Genomic DNA, 19667 nt, shown 5'->3' on the forward strand with positions numbered 1-19667 from the left:
CATATGGGTGTCCATACAGCTAACATAAATCCATACTAAAAGTGATTTATCTCAGCCTCTTCATCGTAGCCCATAAATGCTAGAACTAGATAGCCATGTGGTAATTTTGCCTTTGTTTTTCCCTCCTAGAGGTGCCTTCTCTGCCAGGTACTCCTCTTGTGCTTGCTTCCCTTTCCCCCTTCACGGTGCTCATAAATCCTCTCTTCTCCCTTCCCCATCTTCTTCTTATGGAGTCACAATCACAACAACCTAAGGGCCATAAGATTGAAACTTGTGGATAGCTCTTGCTTGCATTGCCTCTCAACAAGGGTCTCTTGGAGGTGACCTCTCCAAGAGCATATTGATAAGATCCCCACGACACGTGAGTCATCATCAAGGACCACATTTTTTGTGCCATTGGTAGAGTTTTTTGAAGTATGGTTTTGCTTGCATGTACTTCTCTCATCAACCACCCATTGCCCAATACTGGAGGGTTTCTAGGTATGATTTTGCTTGCATTTTCTTCTCTTATCAATCACCCATTGCCCAATTCTTAGTAGCTTTAAAAACAATTATTGGTATGGAGTATAGGAAGTGTGTGAGTGAAAAGAGAGCAAGCCTGTAGGTCGTTTGGAGCAAAAAAGTTGTTTTTTGATGATTCCCGTGTTCCTTTCAATGACTGAGAGTCCAAAATGACTTGCAGAGGCAACCATTGCCTGCTTTTGGTGTCCATTGCACTTTGGGAGTTTGAAAACCCCTTCATTCTTGAATTTGGGATCATTTCATTGGATTTGTGGCTCATTGTCTCTGCTTCAACGTTTTTTCTGCCAATGTGTTGTGAAGCAACCATGCTCATCATTTGCACTCGCTTGGAGTTTACAAACAGATCAGTTTGCTAAAATGTTTTTTAATTTGTGTGTTGGATCCAGTGATTGGGACCATGGTTTCCAAAATCGTATGTTCTAGAGGCTTGAGAACCCCTATCTCTCAGCTCTTGCACGATTCCATGGAGATCTCTAATCGTCTATTTCTCTGTCAAAAATCCATTCAAGGATTCAAACCTTTGATTTTTTGGCACATGACATTTTAAAAAATGAACCTTAGGCTTCTAAGGTTTCATTTATAGGTCGATTGCAAGCTTTGCAACTTTGGTTTACTTCACATCTAGAGTGGTTTTTTGAAGTATTCTATGCAAAAGTCGTAGTGGTTTTGAGGTATCTCAAGTTTTACTTTTAGTAGTTGCGGTCGTTGTCTTGAGGGTATGATTTTGAACATACCTTATGCAAATCACTTTGGTTGCAGTCTGAGTCACGTCGTGCGCTCACTCGTGGTTTGCATAAGGTTGCAATGGATCATTTAGAGGCCATTTAGATGCATTGTGATCCTTGTTAGATGCACTGATAGGCCCAGATTACCTTGTGGGATGCTTTATTGATGTAGGTTTAGCACACAGATGCTATTTTATGCTAAGGGATAGATTTTGATACATTACAGTTGATGCTCTGATAGTGATATGCTCTCTTGGATGAGACATTATTGATATTTATGCCCATGGTTGGTGTTTATGCTTGAGGCATTTGAATCTTATTGGTGTTGGGTTTGCCATGGTTTTGTCATTGCAGGTTGACATTTTGTTTTGAGCTAGGTTTGCTCATATGGATGCATAGTATATGCACATGAGCCAGTTGCATTTTTTGATTCTTTGAGCCTTTAAGTTTTTTGGTGATATTACCCTCCATTGTGGCAGACAAATTTGGGTGCACATGGTATTTGGTGTGATTCTTTCTTGCAAGCACTAGCATTTGGGATTTTGCTTTATTTGCATCATGGAATCCTCTTCCATGTCTAAAAAGGAGTTTTTAAGCATTAAAAAGTTTGATGGGACAAACTTTTCTTTGTTGAAAGAACAAATAAGGGATGTTCTCATTCAAAAGAAACATATTAAACCCTTGGAAGGGATTGTAGCTAAGCCTGAAGCTATGTCTAAGGTTGATTGGAATGAGTTGGATCTTGTGTTCATTGCCATCCTCATGGGATAGCTTCCATACAGGTGTCGGTAACTTTGCACTTGGTTGAGTACTAAAGTTTAATGATGTTGTGGGGAAGTCTATGGATGGCAACAAGAGGGATGCAGCCTTAAATGTGCAAAGGGGCAAATCACAATTCAGGGGGAAGTCACAAGAGAGATGGAAGTCTCGTAGCAAATGCAGGGCACAAAACATTGAGTGTTACCATTGTGGTAAGAAGGGCCACATGAAAAAGGATTGCTACAAGCTAAAAAGAGAGAAAAAGGATAAGAATAAGAATGCAAATTGGGGTGTAAATAAGAAGGAAGAGAGTCCAAGGGAGGACAAAGGAAAAGTGAAGATCGAGGAGATCAATGCAATCACTCATGATAGTGACAATGACATTCTCTTCATGTCTAGTCCACCTGCAGATTTGCTTACCACTTTAGATGATGCATATTCTTAGGATTGGATTTTTTATTCTGGTGCTTCATTCCATGTTACTCCCCATAGGGAATGGTTCTCCACTTATGACAGTGGAAAGACAGGTTGATGAAATGGTACCTGGCCTCAATGTGTTTGGCCTTTGCATGAAAAACGGGTTCCGTGCTAGCTGAATAGCACTCATGGAATCACTATGCAATGTTGATACACTTGTATGAGTCCCCAAATCTTCCACTAGCTGATCAAGCCATATAGCCTCCTTGCAACTCTCTCTGGCTACAACATACTCAGCCTCTGTGGTAGAAAAAGCAACACACTTCTGTGCGTGAGACATCCATGACAATAAACCACCTACAAAGGTGAACACATAACCAGAAGTGGATCTCTTGCTATTCACATGCCCTGCATAGTCTAAATCTTTGTACCCAAGTACACGCATCTCTCCTCTGCCAAAGCAAATACACATCTCCTTGGTAGCCTTCATGTACATCATGATGCACTTAACTGCCTCCCAATGCCTCTTTCTTAGATTAGCCATATATTGGCTAACAACTCCCACTGTAAATGCAATGTTCGGTCTAGTAGCTATCATAGCATACATAAGACTGTCAACCGTTGATGCATAAGGAACCTTGGCTATCAAGGCCCTCTCCTAATTTGATTTGGGACTATCTACCTGACTCAGTTTCACATATGGAGGCAATGGAGTACTTACATTCTGCCCCCCTCCATATTGAAATGTTACAATACTTTTGTAACATACTCCTTCTGGAAAGCCAAAGGAGTTTCCTACTCCAGTCACACATACCAAAAATATGACCTATAGGTCCCAAATCCTTCATGTCAAAGGCCTCATGCAAGTCGGCCTTCAATGCATCTGACTCATAAGTGTTCTTGCTAGCCAATAGCATATCATCCTCATAAAGTGCCAAGAGTACCAGACTATTATCCTTTGCTCTTTTAGTGTAGAGGCAGTGATTAATCTCACTTCTTTTTTAAACCCGGAGACCAAATGAAAGCATCAAACTTCTGATACCATTCTCTAGGCGCTTTCTTAAGGCCATAGAGTATGTTTTTCAGCTTGCAAACCAAATGCTCTTTGCTCTTTTCTTCAAAGCCTTCCGGCTGTACCATGTAAATCTCCTCATGTAGATCCCCATGCAAGAAAGTTGTCTTGACATCCATCTGCATAAGCTCCATACTCTCGATTGCCACAAGTCCAAGTATGCATCTAAGTGTGGTCATCTTCACAACCGGAGAGAAGATCTCATCAAATTCCACACCCTTCTCTTGCTTGAACCCATTAGCAACCAAACGGGCCCATCATCATCTGTGACCTTCATCTTCTAGACCCATTTACATGGCAATGCTTCCTTTCCATTTGGGAAAGAAACCAAGTCCCAAGTCTTATTCTTCATGCATGAACTCATCTCTGATTTTATATCATACTCCCACTTGCGCTAATCCTCATTCATCATAGCCTCTATAGTGAGAAGGCTCCCCGCAATCACTAAGCATACACCCTAGGAACAAATCTATCAAGCGGTCTAGACATTCTAGTTGATCTTCTCAAGGGCATTTCAGCTTGCTGTCCTGCCTGCATAGTCCCAAGTCTTATTCTTCATGCATGAACTCATCTTTGATTTCATATCATACTCCCACTTGCGCTAATCCTCACACATCATAGCCTCTGTAGTGAGAAGGCTCCTCGCAATCACTAAGCATCACATACTCTACCCCTGGAACAAATCTATCAGGTGGTCTAGACATTCTAGTTGATCTTCTCACAGGCATTTTAGCTTGATGTCCTGCCTGCTTATCAGCCACATTTGACTCATCATTTCCACCAATACATGACCCATCATCTGCCCTTGATTGTGTACCTGTGGGAGTACCTGGTGGCACCATTTCCTACACATTCGGTGCATGGACAGCTTGCTATCTATTAACATGTGCAAGTAGATTCACATCTTGGAAAGTGATTGTTCTCATTTCCACATCCCTCATGGGTGTCTTATGAATCTTCTTCTCATTGAAGACCACATCATGGCTCCGTATGATCTTCTTTGCTTCTAGATCCTAGGGATGATAGCCCATCTCTCCACTTTCACCATAACCCAGAAAGATGCATTTTCTACACTTAGGATCTAGCTTCTTCCGAAGCTCTTTTGGCACATGTGCATATGCTAATTATACGCAAATGAGAGTAAGACGGCTTCTTGACACTCCATGCCTCTTCAAGAATACCAACATCCAAACTCTTACTAGGTGATCTATTGATCACATGCACTGTAGTCTTTATTGCCTTAGCCAAAAAACCACCAGAAAGACTTGCATTGGAAGGCATACATTGCAACGAGGGGATATCATCTCCCTCTTCATCCCATGTGTATCATAGAAATGTTGAAAGTCATGAGAGAGATACTCTCCACCATTGTCAATGTGTAGGCATTTAAGCATTCTACCTGACTGATTTTCAATCGAAGCCAATCATTTCTGAAATACTTGGAACATATCGATCTTCCAAGCTATAGCATAAGCACACACTCTTCTAGTTGCATCATCAATAAATGTCACATAATATTCAGCCTCGCCTAATGATCGTGTAGGCATGGGACCACGTACGTCTCCCAAATGCACCAAATCAAGCCTTTCAAGCTCTTTCTTTCCCCTTCTTTTATGGGCTGATTTAGTCTGCTTCCCTTAGAGACAATGCTCACAAATTTCAAAATAAAAAAAACTCAAATCCGGTACATAACCCAAACGGCATAAGGGTTTCATTCCATTTTGGATCATGTGCCCTAATTGGCAATGCCACAAAGAAGTACTTGGCTGCTCAGTTATTGCACCAACATGATCAGACACCCCTGATATATGTAAGGGATACAGTGTCCCACACTTGGCACCCCTTGCCAAAACCATGGAGCCCTTCTAAATTTTCCAACTCTGAAAGCCAAAAGTCGTCTGAAAACCAGCATCATCTAGCTAACCGGCTAAAATGAGACTCTTGGTCAGGTTAGGCACATGCCTCACATTTTTTTAAACAAATGCAAGCCCATTTGCAAAAGAAAATTTTATGTCACCTGCTCCCACACTGTCACATGCATAGTTATTCCAAGATGCACACATCAGGGAGGTACTTGAGGAGCGCATAGAGCTTGTCAAGGTTCATACAAGTGATAACCCCGCAGATATGCTAACGAATAGTCTACCTAGTCAATGGTTTGAGTATTATCGTGTATTGATGGGCATTGGATAGTATGTCCACTGGTTGTTGTTCTTTCTTAAAGGCACATTGGCCTTTAAGTGGAAGGTTGTGGGGGTTAAAGGCCACTGTGACTTAGCCCCGGTTATGTACAATACTCAAACACACATATATACGGATCACATAGAAGATTGGGGTGTTCTGCACCCACCAAAACTTGTATGGCTCTCTTCTGTCTCTCTCTCTCTCTCTCTCTCTCTCTCTCTCTCTCTCTCTCTCTCACCCTCTTCCGTTCTGCTTCCATTGAGAGCACTCTCAACAAACACGTGATTAGCACATGATGGAGTCAATCCCTTAAGACCTAACATCAGTTTGACATCATTCACACATTCTGACATACCACCTCGATACATTTAGCAATGGGAAGAGTCATCACGTCAATGATTCCCTTGTAGAGTGATCTTTCAATACAACTTCATGCATCTTGCACTATACATGACACACATTGTTGACTATTCCTAGCATTAGTTCCTACACATGCATTAGTCTTGAAAACCCATCTACATCATCACAACCTAACTTTTGTGATGTATAGCCATCATATGATTGCATAGATCAATGTCAACATTATGATCATTTAGATTTGTAGATCAACCCTTAGCATGAGGCTCTTATATCTCCATGAGGTTTTGGAGATTTATACCACAAAGCATTGTTTATGGATTCAATTTCCATCACCACGTTAGATCAACAAATAAGGAAATGCTAGAATCAACTTAGTTATGCCATAATGCATCATTCTTGGATTTAGTTTATCACCACCAAATTGATCACTCCTCAACATAAGGACATTTCAACATCAATTTAGTCCTACCATAATGTAGATAATATTATTAGTCTTTGCCATACAACAAATTGCAAAACGATAGTGTTCTAGCATGCATTCATGTCTATTTTGCGAAATCGAAGACTATTAGATTGTCTAGACAATATTCTTTTATGTCATATCAGCATTCGATAGCTCATGTGCTTCTAGGGCACCTCATGCAGTCTCTTTTGTAATCATGGCTATTAGGCCTTCTTACATTCAAGCCCTTCATGGGTTTATTATAGATTCAAGTACATCTGAAACCATTTCTCTTATACGTTATGTTCAATGCACATTAGTTGATCATTCTAAACATTGTGGAATATGCCACAACATTCTTCAAGTTTATGGGATATTGCTATAAAGTAGAATCTCTTATCTACGATTACCATACTTGCTCCTTTATGTAGTCCCTGGATTCTTGTATCAACACTCATTATGTATATTTTAATTCCCATAACTCGACATATCTCATCCTACTTCAGCATATGTTATGCAATGGTGCCAAATTGTATTGCTTTCATGACACCCTTGTCTATCACAACCTTTCAAAGTATTCCCTCCCTCTTGCCCTTCATTATTTTTTAATTGAAACTCTCCCCCTCCCCGCTTTATTCCTTGCTTTAATCATGGCCTTGCCCTAGTCCTTTTCACCCCCCCTCCACAACAACTAATTAATTAATACCCATTTTTTCAAACTAGGGGGCCCTATTTCGCTACCCTGTAGTAAACACTGCAGAAATATTTAAAGTCTCCCCACGCACATATTTAGTAAATGACGAAGACTATTAAAGATTTCAAAACCACAAGATCACAATTCCACATTTTTACTCCAAAATCTCACTACTTATGCTGGGTGCAGAGGATGAACTTTTGTTTCCAAGTATTTGCTTCAGAGTCTTACAGCCTTACAAGACCAATACCGTATATTAAAAACAGAACTCGGTATAAATATAAGGTTTTCAGATGGGAATATGCACGGTACTTCTTACAGGAGCCAAGTCTAAAACTACAGTTGCATAAGAAATCGTGCATACCTTAGGAGAGATCAGAAATTTCACACACTACTTGCATTGCATGGAAGCAGAGCCAAGATGATTAGAGGTAACATGTCTGCATAGATTTGGAGAGACGAGAATTCTTTCTGATGAACTAATAGAAAGCATAAGATGATGGTATTGACTTCTGCATTCATTCAGCATGATCAGCAGTCTCCTGCAATTATACAAAACAGCTAGCTTTGTCTACCCTGCTCTTTCCGAACCCTCCCACTGCATACATTCAGCATGATCAGCAGTCTCCTGCAATTATACAAAACAGCTAGCTTTGTCTACCTTGTCTACCCTGCTCTCTCCCACTTCATAATCCCTCTCAAGCTTCCTTCCCTTGCTCTTTCCAGACCTTCTCATCCTCGAAATATTTCCGAAAGCATCGAGGAAGATACATCGGCAGCAGGAACCCAAACAGATTGTAGCTCCATAAAATCATATTGGCAACAGCCAATATGCATCCAAATGTTACCCACGGACTGGCTGAGCTTGCGTTTGTTGAACACACTCCATCCGCCCTTGTCCCAAAGGTCGTCTCAATCCACTCCCATATGGAAACCAACCGGCCGCTGTTGTACAAGATGGGGACTAACGCTCTAGCAGGAAGAGAGATGGCGTTGGATGTTGAGGTAAGTTGCTCGGACAGGACCTGGCAAGCCAATAAAAATGTGTGCGGGGCAACTGCTTTCACAGCCTTCTTATCTCCCAGCACAAAACCTAGTATTAAGTAAGCCAAAGGGAAGAAGAGCCCCACAAAAGCAGCCACCGTGACATACCTCTTCAGGAGCTTATTTCCAGCATAAACGCTCGGAGGTGCTTTTGCAGTGACAGGAGGAAAGACAAATTTAGCCATGGTATAGATGTAGAGCGAAGCGAGCAAGACTGAGATGATGTCCTCGTAAGGGACGAGACCACTGGCAACCAGAATGAGGATTATTGTCATGAATTGAACCCGGACAAAAGAGAAGAAGCTTAGCAAGCCACCAGCTCGTTTACTAGGTGCAAGGGGTTCCCCATATCCTGTGGAAGCCTGGGATATTTGCTCCGACATTGCTACGAAGCTTTGCAAATCTTGATACAGAATTAAAACCAGCGACTTGTTTATGCGAATTTCCACAAATCAGCTCAAGAATTGATCGATGGAAACTCCAAGTAAAAGCGATAGCAGCAGCCAGGAACAGGAACGCAAAACTGCCCACAGCTTCTGTGGCAAAATCCGTGAACCAAACAGCTCTAGAAAAACACTCTAGCATAACAAGCATTTACAAACAATCAGCACAAACCATATCGATCGATCAATGGCCCCAACATGACAAACCTGCTGAATTGAACAATCAAAACAATGGGCGCACAGAAATCTGCCACGCCATTTATTTAATTTAATATCTAATCTAATCTTCTTCTTTCTCGAGGAGATTCCACGTGTCCGGAGAGGAGGAGCTGCCATGTGGAAGCTGGAGTGTGAAGAGGATGGGAGCTCGGAGTGGCACCTTCTCCATCAAGGTCCCTGGTCGGCCGAGGTCACCTAAAAACCTCCGGCCAAAACCTACCTACTTACACAAATCGCCGACCAAAACCTACTAGGAAAAATAAAATTACAGGTGGCTACATCTGTTTTTAGTGCTTACGAATACAAAAAACCCACGTACCGCTTTATTATTAAAAAAAAAGAAGCCTACGTTGCAAATCGGCAACAACTATATACATCAACCGGATAACCGGCTCAAAAAGCCATGAGCGAACCAGAATCTACATTGAAATTAAAAACAAAGTCTTTGAAAGTTGCACCTGAAACCAACGCACCTCCACCGGATCTTCCCCTAATAGCCTTATACAACTCCTCCATCCACGATACGTGGGCGCCACCACCTGAAGAATCATAACCAAGCCCAACAGTCGAAGCACCACCAACAGCTACTGTAGTATCAAAGTGTTACGATTCCTCAAACAAAGGGCTCTCCCAACTGCTCACCGCCCAGCCCTTGGATTCCCACGTGAGTTTCTTTTTTACTGTCATCATACCTTTTGTGAACTCCTTCTAGAATCCACCCCTGAACCCAATGCTTGCCAAGTGGCCTCATGCTTTGGTGCCATGTGTCCCATAAGGGACCTTTCATCCTAGCCCTCTCATAGAGCCCATTTGCACCTCTTCATTAATGTCTAGGCCTAGGCGTGACCCTAGACCCAAACCCTCTCGGCCTTATAGTATGCAAGCATCGTCGAGCCCTCTGTTTCTCGCCTAACCATAACCACACCACACGGTTCCGGGATTATGGCTGACGTAACATTTCCTTCCCCTTAAGAATGGTTTACGTCCTCGAAAACAAAATTGGAAAACCTCCTCTGGAGATTGCTTACCCTTTCCGACGTTGAACTCTCTTCAGGTCTATCTTTCCACTTAACTAGACATTCTTGCCAGATAGTATGTCATGTTCTTTTTTCTTGTTTATCTAAAATTCTTTCTGGTTCGTGTGGTAAAGATGCAGGTTCAATGAGTTCAACTAGGACTTCATTTCCAATGAGATTATCATCATCTCCTAATTTTCTTTTTAGCCTACTAACATGAAAAACTGGATGTACTCTACATCCCTCAGGTAAGGCTAATTTGTAAGCAAGTTCTCCAATCCTCTTAAGTATTGTGAATGGTCCACAATACCTAGGAGGCAACTTCGGACATTTACCTGTGTTTAGAGATTCTGAAGATTCAGATACTTTGAGGTAGACTTTTTTTACTTCAAACTCCAACCTTCTATGGTGGGGGTTTGCATAACTTTGTGCTCTATACTGAGCTCTTCTTATGCTATCTTTAGCTAACTTAAGCGCTTGATTCATATCTTCAGGCGTGACCCTAGACCCAAACCCTCTAGGCCTCGTAGTATGCAAGCATCGTCGAGCCCTTTGGTTTCCCGCCTGACCATAACCACACCACACAGTTCCAGGATTATGGCTGACGTTAACACAAAGGCACCACACGTACTAGAACAAAGGCTAGAAGTAGAAGAACTGCCAACAAAAACCATAGTTGCAACATCATGACGAGAACCAGATCCACCACCACAAGCCAAAATAGATCCACCACCATGAGGTGAAACAACATCATAAACTGGACCAACACCAATAAATCCACCCAAAGTAGCAACTAGAACTTGACCAACACCAACAAACCTGCAAGAGCATCTCCCAAACCGGAATTGAAACCATCAGCACCACAACATGACTCGAACTAGCAGCTCCAAGAGTCTCCATTTTCCTAACAAGAACACCATCAACTTTCCTAATGTAAACCTCCGATTTCTTTTTCACAACATCATCATAATTCCATAAACAACAACTGTCCTCATCATACGGATTAGCTGCCAATTCCAAAGCCATGTCAATCTTTACATGCTCACTCCTATCATATTTAATTAGACTACTAGCCTGCTTATGACCTATGACCTTCATTGCAATATCACAAATTGCAATATCACAAGGAACTCCAGTTATACCCAACCTTGTTGCAAGCGTCGCCCGCAAACTCCGATTAGTGAAATTCCCCTCAAAACCAATAGATTCCATCATTCGCACAAACTTACTGAATCCTTTAAGACTTCAATTAGTGAGATTCCCCTCAAAACCAATAGATTCCATCATCATTCGCACAAACTTACTGAATCCTTTAAGACTCACCTGATTCCTATTATACCAAACGTGAAAAGAAAAGACACACATAATCACAAACTCAAACAACAAACAAAACACAACAAAATAGAAAAAAACAAACAACACAAAATACTAACCACCGTCCTCGGATTATCTATCACTTGCACTAGATACATCCTTTCTTGCCTTTGAGAGCTACAAATAGCTAATGTCTTTGGAACTCTACCATTCACGCTTCCCTTGGATCTTGCTGGATTTCCTCTGCAAGATTCAAACGTACCTCAATGTGGATGTCAAAGCAATCACATATTGCATATCATGTCTTTAGCAGCTCACCCATCTATTCTTGGGGGCAGGGTCTCTACTGCAACAAATATAGTGCTCCCTCTCCTAAGCCATATGACACAACCACAACCAAAACATTTGCTTGCCAGCCCTACAGACATAATCTGCACAGAATTGCTTGGATCTTCTATCCATAGAAGAGCTGATGATACCATCGAGGGAAGACGGACAAGTATAGTGATGTTCAGAGTTTACTAAGGGTTTGAGGAGCTTCGGAGGGGGTGTGGTTGATTCTCCAGAAGTCAAGATTCGATGCTGCTATTTTCCCACATAAGTGAGAGTTGAGATTAGAGGATGGTGCATTTAGTAATATCTTACTCTCATTGGGTGATGAGATCGTTGATTATGATTCCATCTCATGACCTCACATTCAAAAAGACCTCCCTTTTGAGTTGGGCCACCACATCATCGATTTCGGTGATGGTACCTGAGAGCCTGCACAAAGAAGCATCATCCGCTTGAATCACCAGCACTCCAGAACATATTAGTGCAGCTCCATTTTACATATCAATGGCTACTCTTAAGCACCTCTTTCACTGCTTGAGAAGCCACGCCGTACCTCCTCTCAAATGCATCTACTGTCTATTAAACCTCTTTGTCTCAAATTTCATCTTAAACCTCTTACCAAATTATCTTTTCGTACATGACGATAAATGAAGTGGGGCTTACCCTGTAAACACCATCGGCAAGATAGGCTGAGACAATCCATACTGAGCCTTGACATCCACAATAGAATTGTTTTTGAAGCTTGTTATAGGTACATAGGAGAAGCCCTATCATGTCAAGTACAAGGCATTTGATGGGATGGGTGCCACCTCATGATCGGATCCATTAGCAATGGTTTAAGGGATGACGATGAGGGACTTTGTGGAGTGGAAATGACAAGATATTGTAGCCAACGATGATGAGGGATTTGCATAGCATGATTATGGCAGCAAAAGGATCTCAAAGGTTGATGATGAGTTGGGCTACAAGGGCATAATGTGGTTTCCCACCTCGTGAAAGTCACCCCCTTGCACTACTAAGGGAGCATTCTTTGACCACCTCTTTAGCAATATGCCGTTCCATAGAAAATAGCCATCTTCTTTTGAGGGGGGACATTTTTAGTATCACCTATAAGGAAGGACATAAACACAAAGCAAAATACATGACAAACTAAAACAAAATAATTTTGTAAGAGTGTAGATGAATTTATGAAAAATTAACAAGTCTAAATACATGAAAAGTAATAAAAAACAAATGAGGGGTGCATAATAAAAATGGACCTTGCACAAAAAGAACAAAACTAGCTCAAAGAGCATTTCATTCAAAAATAGGAAAACCAGCTTACATACAATGTTGTCAGTGATTTATGATTACAATTGGGGATTAGGCATTTTATAGGCTCATTTACAGAATCCCTAGGATTCTTTAGGAGACTAAATTTTGTGTCTTTGAGCTATATGGGAGAGAGTTGACTTAGAGTTAGCTCAGGTTAATTTTTTTGCAAGGCAAGGGGACTAATTAATTAAATAAGAAAAAAAGTTGAGTTGGGGGACATATGTGCCCACAATGTTGAAAAAGGTGGGATCCCACTAAGGCCTTGCCATAATGAATGTTAGAATAGCGTTAGTTTATTGGGTCATGTGTGAATGTATGCAATTGAATGATCTATCTAGTATGCAAATTAGGTATCTGCTTTTTTGTTTGGGTTGTTAACTGTTGCTCCATATATGATGCAAATGGAGCCTGTAGGTTTTTGTTGTTCTCTAAATAATTCCAATAGCTTGTAAAATGGAAATGAAAGGGAAAGAGAAAAAATGCAAGTGAAGGTGAATGAATATGGTGAAAGGCAGTGGAAAGAGAGGAGAGAAAAGAGGGTATGGACCATTGAATATGAGTGGGGAATTGGTCATTTTGGCAAGGGACCCTCATTTATAGAAAGGTGTGCCATCTTTAACCTATTAACCATGGACTGGAGGAAAAAAAGAGAGGACATGTGGTAGCTTAGAGAACAAGAGCTTACCACGTGTCACAAATAAAAAAACCACCATTGTTGGATTATTGGAAACTTTTCCACTAAACTAATAGTATAATAGAAGAATGCATTTATAAAAGGAGATGAATGGAGTGATCATACGTGTGATTTTGCACAAAGTGCTTGATGCGCTCTACCTGATGTTTAGATGATGGTCCTCTTCCAATGCACAAATTGGATCTCTTGCAACAGCTTCCATTACTCTTAAGCCACAACTAGTTATGAGACCATTCACATAAGAAACTGATCGAACCATGGGAGTGTGACTCCTTGAAGCAAATGCTTTCTACTAGCTAGCTGAGGGGACATCCACCTTTAGAGAAAGAGGGGTTGAGGACGGTCATCTATCTTTTCCAGTACAAAGCATGGGTTCAATGCTTGTACAAGTGAAAAGACAAAATAATTCACTATTCTTAATATAAGGCCAAAAAATTAATCCACACAAAGTGACATAGTCACTTAAGACCCTCACAAAGAGACAAAAACTTTAAAACTCATTAAACTACCACTTATCTTAACACTAATCACCTATTAAGATGGTTAACTTGACCACCAAAGGGTAGTATTAAGAGACAAAGAGAGCCTTCATCTCTAGAGATAAATACCCTCAAAGACAAAAGCATTTAGGATCTCATAATAGGACAAAAACTTGACCCTATAAACACATTAGAAAGCCTTAAACAACCACTAACCCTATGATTAACCAACATTTAAAATGGTCAACTTGACCAAATGAGCTAGAAATTGCAAGATGGACCTGATTAGCAAAAGATAAGCACAACATCCTTTAGGACCCTTGTAGGGCCAAAAATGGGAAGCTCCCATTAAATGAAGCCTGCATCACCCTTTACTTTTAATGAAAGCATCTGTTCAGGAAGTGAAGAGTTTTTTTTTGTGAGAAAAAAGGTGTTAAATTAACAAAAATAGTAAAAAATTACAAGAATGAGTTTAAGATAAAAGCGAGTGTCAGCAAGAAGCTACGCTGCAATGCACAGAGAATCATGCTGTCTACCAAAGTAAAAGAGAGCATCCAAACATTGTTGCCTCAAAATAGGAGTGAAAATCCCTTGGCAATGGAATCCTGTGAAAAATCAAGGAGTTTCTCCACTTCCATAATCCTTGTATCACTGTTGCTCTCACCAAATGCCAACTTATTAACTGATACTCAGTCATCCCACCTTTGTCACCAAATATAACAGCCTTCCAATGCATAGTGACTTGAATATTTGCTCTATCAAACCAAGAGCGAATCATTTTCAAGAATCCTTTAGCTCCAAGCCCATTTTCTATATGTGCGACATAGGAAGATTTTCTTTGTTGCATTCTCTCTAGGCTTCGACCTATGGAGGAGGATAAGGAGGCGTTTTTGCTCTTCATCAGGTTTCCTAGGCTCCCCCAGGTCTACCATCACCTTCTTCATGTGATTGGGGAACACTTTGGTATGGTAATTGAGATCCCCCCCCTCCCTGGGTTGCCCTTGATAGCAGCAGTAGAGGCAACCAGGTCTGACGGGGTCCCTAGAGTTAGGATCCTTACAGAGGACCCTAACATTTTGGATGATCATATGTTGCTTCAGTGCCCGAATGGGTCTTTCTTTTGGCAAAGAGTGGAGGCTGCAAGCAGACAAGACCAGTGCAGGATCTACAGGATCCTTGGAAATTTTGCCAAGGATTTCCCTAGAAAGAAGAAAAGGCCCAAAAAGCCTTCTGGTACAATAGCTCGCCTTCGACATCAACAGGGGGTGGGACAGCTCCTATGCCTTGTCCCCTACCTCAGAAGGGTGGTGGTACTACTCTTCCATGACAAAGTGCTCCTCCTTGACAGAGTGCCCCTTTCGTACTGCCGCCTCCTACCTCTGGTGCCTCATGTCCTCCAATGGCACCCACAGCACTTCATTGGGTTTCAGTTTGTGCGTAGCCTCCACCCTCGTCAGTTTCGGAGGCCATCGTTCTCGACTCCACGTCCTTAGGAGCTTTGGAGTCTCCCATTCTGGCTGTTTCCAGTGCTGCATCTCACGCAGTTTAGGAGGCCTCAGCTATAGTTGTAGCCCTAGTTGCAGCTTCTCCCCTAGACACTTTGGTTGACACTCCTTAACCATACACATTCTCTGGGGACCTCCACAGTTTTTTAGACACAGGGTCCTTAGGAGCAATATTCAGCTCCCCTCTTGGATAGAGGACAGGGGGTTCGGTACCCCGTTGATCCATTTCCCTCTGAAGGGATCCTCGACACCCCTGTGTCAGGCCTGATTCATAGGAGCTAGGGGGACTTTGTGCCCTCTTCTTTTGGTGAGACAGTGATTGGGATTCCTGTCGACAGGGCGTCTTCTTCTTCAAGTGGCAGGGTGTTTTCTCCTATCGAGTTTTTGCCACTTGGTTCCATCCCTCACTCTTTGAGCATGAGGTCTTCCCTTGTTGAGGGGTTTATTTTTGCCACTAGGTCAGGTAAGATGTTCCATTCTACATCCTCTTGCCGAGAGGATTGTTAGCTAGAACATACAAGGCCTTGGTGGCATCCCTCACTGCCGCTGTAGATAGCTGATTTGGGATTAGCTTCATCTAGGTGTTACTAGTGGCTCTATTGATGTCTTACTCTTGTAGGAGCACAAATTGGATGCCAGTGATTGTACAAAGTTAGGCAAGCTACTTTCAAGTCACACGTTTTGGTCACCTGCCTTGGTATTAGGAAAGGTACTTGTATTTCAATTTTGGATTCTTTTCTCCACTTGGTTGTTGGACATGGTGTGATCTTACCCTCGAGAGCCCAGTGGTTCTTCTTTTGGTTGGGGGTCGCAAGGTTGGAGTCCTCAACCTTTACGCCCCCCATAATAGAGGGGATCGTATACTGTTTTGGAAGGAGTTGCCCTCCTGGGCCCCCATTGGTCATAGGAGGGGACTTCAACATGGTAGAGTTACCCTTAAATAAAAAAGGGGACAGAAAGGGCGGCATCCATTCTTTGGAGAGGGCAGCTTGGGATGCCTTCCTCTTCAGTTTCCATGGCAAAGATGTTTGGCTTGATTATGCTTTTCACACTCAATCAGAGTTACTTTTGTATTCTTGGTCGAGCAGGAGGCCGCAGATGCCTATCCATGCACAAATTGATTGGACTTTATGTTGATGATTGGGCCTTAGGTAGAGGGGGTTTCCACTTCGGATCACTTTTTGGTGGTTCTGTTGGTTTCCGAGCTGCATTTGAGAGGACGGTCTTACAACATTAGGATTCATGATACCCTTTATGTAGAGGAGGATCTCTTAAAGGCAGCTTTGTAGATCTGGGTTTCTCATGTGCAGGGTGGAGTGCCTCCCCTTCACATATGGTAGCAACCCTCTCTGATATTAGCAACTTTTAACACCTAGTTGCTAGTACCAGGAGACATGAGATTCTCAAGCAAGAGATTGGTATTCGCCAGCAGCTAGCAGCTTTGTAGAGGGAAGAGCAGAAGAGGCCACTTGATGCTTGGATTCAGGAGCGCCTTACTGCAGCGAGGGCTCATCAACAGATTTTGTTGGATGATTAGAGAGAAAAGTTTGCTTTTCATACATGAGAGTCCTTCTGGATACATATGGGAGGTAGAGTCAATAAGCAGTTCTTCTCTACTCATGGCCCCAGACATAGTAGAGAGAGTGTCTCTCAGCTTATTGACTCAGAGGGAGTTTTGCAGTTAGATCTAGATGCCGTCATGCACATAGCTATAGATTTTTATGCCACCTTCTTTCATCAGATCCTGGTAGTGTGGCTATAGATGATGCTAGACAAGTCATTTGGCAATGTATCCCTAGGTTGTGAGTCCAGATACGAGAGTCTCTTGTGACGCACCTTTTACCAACCTAGAATTCAAGACTTCTCTTCTTGCCCTTCATAAGGGTAAGTGCCCAGGTTCATATGGTCTTACGCCCTTCTTTCTCTTGACCTTTTGGGATATATTGGGGATCACATCACCTCAGCCATGCAGGGCGTTTGGGACTATTGAGTTGCCTGGCTCACTTACGGAGGGTCTCATACATTTAATCCCAAAAGGGGGTGTAGATATTTAGTGTCGCAATGGAGACCCATCACTCTAATGGGCACTTGTTACAAAAACCTGGCAAAAGCAATCTGCCTATAGTTGCATCCCTTACTCCCTGATCTTATTCATGATATGTAGAATGGTTTGTTCATGGCAGAAGCATTTTTGATAATATATTCTCCTTTTGGGAAGCCTCTGAGTAGGCCATGAAGTGTGGTTCAAAGCTTGCAATTCTACTCCTAGACTTTGAAAAAGCTTATGACAGGGTAGATTGGGACTTCTTGGAGGGCACCCTTCATCACTTTGGTTTTTCAGATGCATGGATCAAAGTGGTCTTAGCCTTGTACAGGTCAGCCCACAGCCAGGGGCTCATAGGAGGGGTTAGGGGAGACAGGTTTCAGATTTCTAGATCAGTTCGTCAAGGGTGCCCTCTTGCCCCTTTTCTTTTCCTCTTTATGGCTGAGGCTATGAGCATTTTTCTTAGGTCTTAAGCCGACATTCTTGGGCTCAAACTTCCGCTCAAATGGGAAGAGGACCCTATGGATTACAAGTTAGGGGATGACACTACTATCGTCTTGGAGGCCTCTCCTTAGGATCTCACTTCATTCAGGACAACTTTGAATTTGTTTTGTACTGCAGCAGGTGCTCATATCAATTGGAACAAGTCCAATGGCTTTTGGATCTGTGGCAATGACACTCTAGATTGGGGGGCTGATTTGCCTCAGTAGGTTCTTGGAAATCCTTCAAGAGGCTTCCAGAAGTTTGTCAACAACAAATGGTTAGTGACCTCAGAGGATGTGTAGGGAGGATACTTCAGATTGATGCAACCCTTCCCCTTGATTGGGTGGATACAGATGACATGCCCATTATTTGTTCCGTGTGGATTCGGGCCTTCTCAAGGACATGCATTCCTCTCCAAGTTATAGTTTTTTTTGGGAGCACGCTAGGATGTCTTGGTTTTTGATGTACAGGCAAGTGGCAGGCTGGTTATTTCTTCATAAGATATTCTTTTGGGCATGCCTTTTCAGCGTGTCAGCATCATAGGCTTTTTGGATCAGGGCAAGGACTCTGCATGGCATATTGATCTGAGCCCTCATCTTTCTCTTTCGAGTTCTTGGAGGTTGAGTCTCTTTGGAGGAGTCCCCATAAAGTTTCTTTAGTGGGACCTTGAGAGTGGGAATGGATTGTTGTAGGGAACCAAGAGAAGAGCCTTCCTTTTTTTAGTTACACGATTAGTTATGCCAGGAAGTTTCAAATTAGCTGTAGAGGTTGGAGACCTTCCAAGGCTTCTCATTGGGACAGTTATCAGGTTTTCGCTGATTTGCACATTAGGGAAAATATGGCCTCGAAACGGGCATCATGAGGGAGAGATTAAGAAAAATATTAACTCCTTAATCTCTAGGTGAAAAGGTCGTGGACCACTTGTGGTAAAGGGGGAATTTGATATGTCATCATGGCATTGAAGATGGTTCCAGTTCTCCATCGTTGATCTCGATCCTCATCTAGTGGCTTGCATGAACACCTTTTTTGGAGCATTGATTGTATTTTGATCCAATGGATGACCATAGACTATGGGCACTGTAGATCTTTTCATGATCCAAGGGCTCGCACGTATCGCCTTTTTTGGACCATTGGATCCATACTCCTATCCAAGGGCTGTGGATGGTTGGATCCAAGGTTTCATCCAAGGGCTCCCCTCAATCCATGAAAATGCCATTATTATGGGCGACCACACTCCCTGCCATGCTATAAGTACATGCTCCCGCGCACTGCCGCGTGCCCACAAGCACCAGTTTGCTGCCGCGATAATCTTCCCATGCCATTGGACCAAGCCATGATCCAACGTCCATGATACAATGATGTATCACTTTAATCTTATCCATTAGATCATCCATGATCCAATGGATGTGAGTGAATAGATGAAAGGGCATGCCAACCATTAGATCAAGCATGATCCAACCATCACTATAAAACCACAATTTTCCCTGAAGCCTTTTACTTTGGTAATCCTAGTAACTTGGGATGGGGACCATTTAGTCCCACCAATGAGAAAGAGGGAAGAAACCTCCATTCTTTTAATGCTTGAGCCTCCCCATTAGCCAAGA

General features: G+C 42.3%; 1 protein-coding gene across 1 annotated transcript; it reads right to left on the reverse strand.

Annotated features, from left to right (window-relative positions):
- Window positions 1–7467: 7467 nt before the first annotated feature.
- On the reverse strand, window positions 7468–9058 carry LOC147903586 (uncharacterized). Its single transcript, XM_087372731.1, has one exon. It carries the CDS (start codon window positions 8600–8602, stop codon window positions 7874–7876), a length of 729 nt encoding a protein of 242 aa, XP_087228857.1. The 5' UTR covers window positions 8603–9058; the 3' UTR covers window positions 7468–7873.
- Between the last annotated feature and the right edge of the window lie 10609 nt (window positions 9059–19667).

Source organism: Dipteris shenzhenensis, chromosome 3 (assembly GCF_047967505.1).
Source record: "Dipteris shenzhenensis isolate YYH24624 ecotype China chromosome 3, Dip_SZ_1.0, whole genome shotgun sequence".
NCBI classification, from domain to species: Eukaryota; Viridiplantae; Streptophyta; class Polypodiopsida; order Gleicheniales; family Dipteridaceae; genus Dipteris; species Dipteris shenzhenensis.

Bases quoted from the DNA above. Each gene is read 5' to 3' on its own strand.
- LOC147903586 (XM_087372731.1), bottom strand. From the start codon at position 8,602: ATGTCGGAGCAAATATCCCAGGCTTCCACAGGATATGGGGAACCCCTT.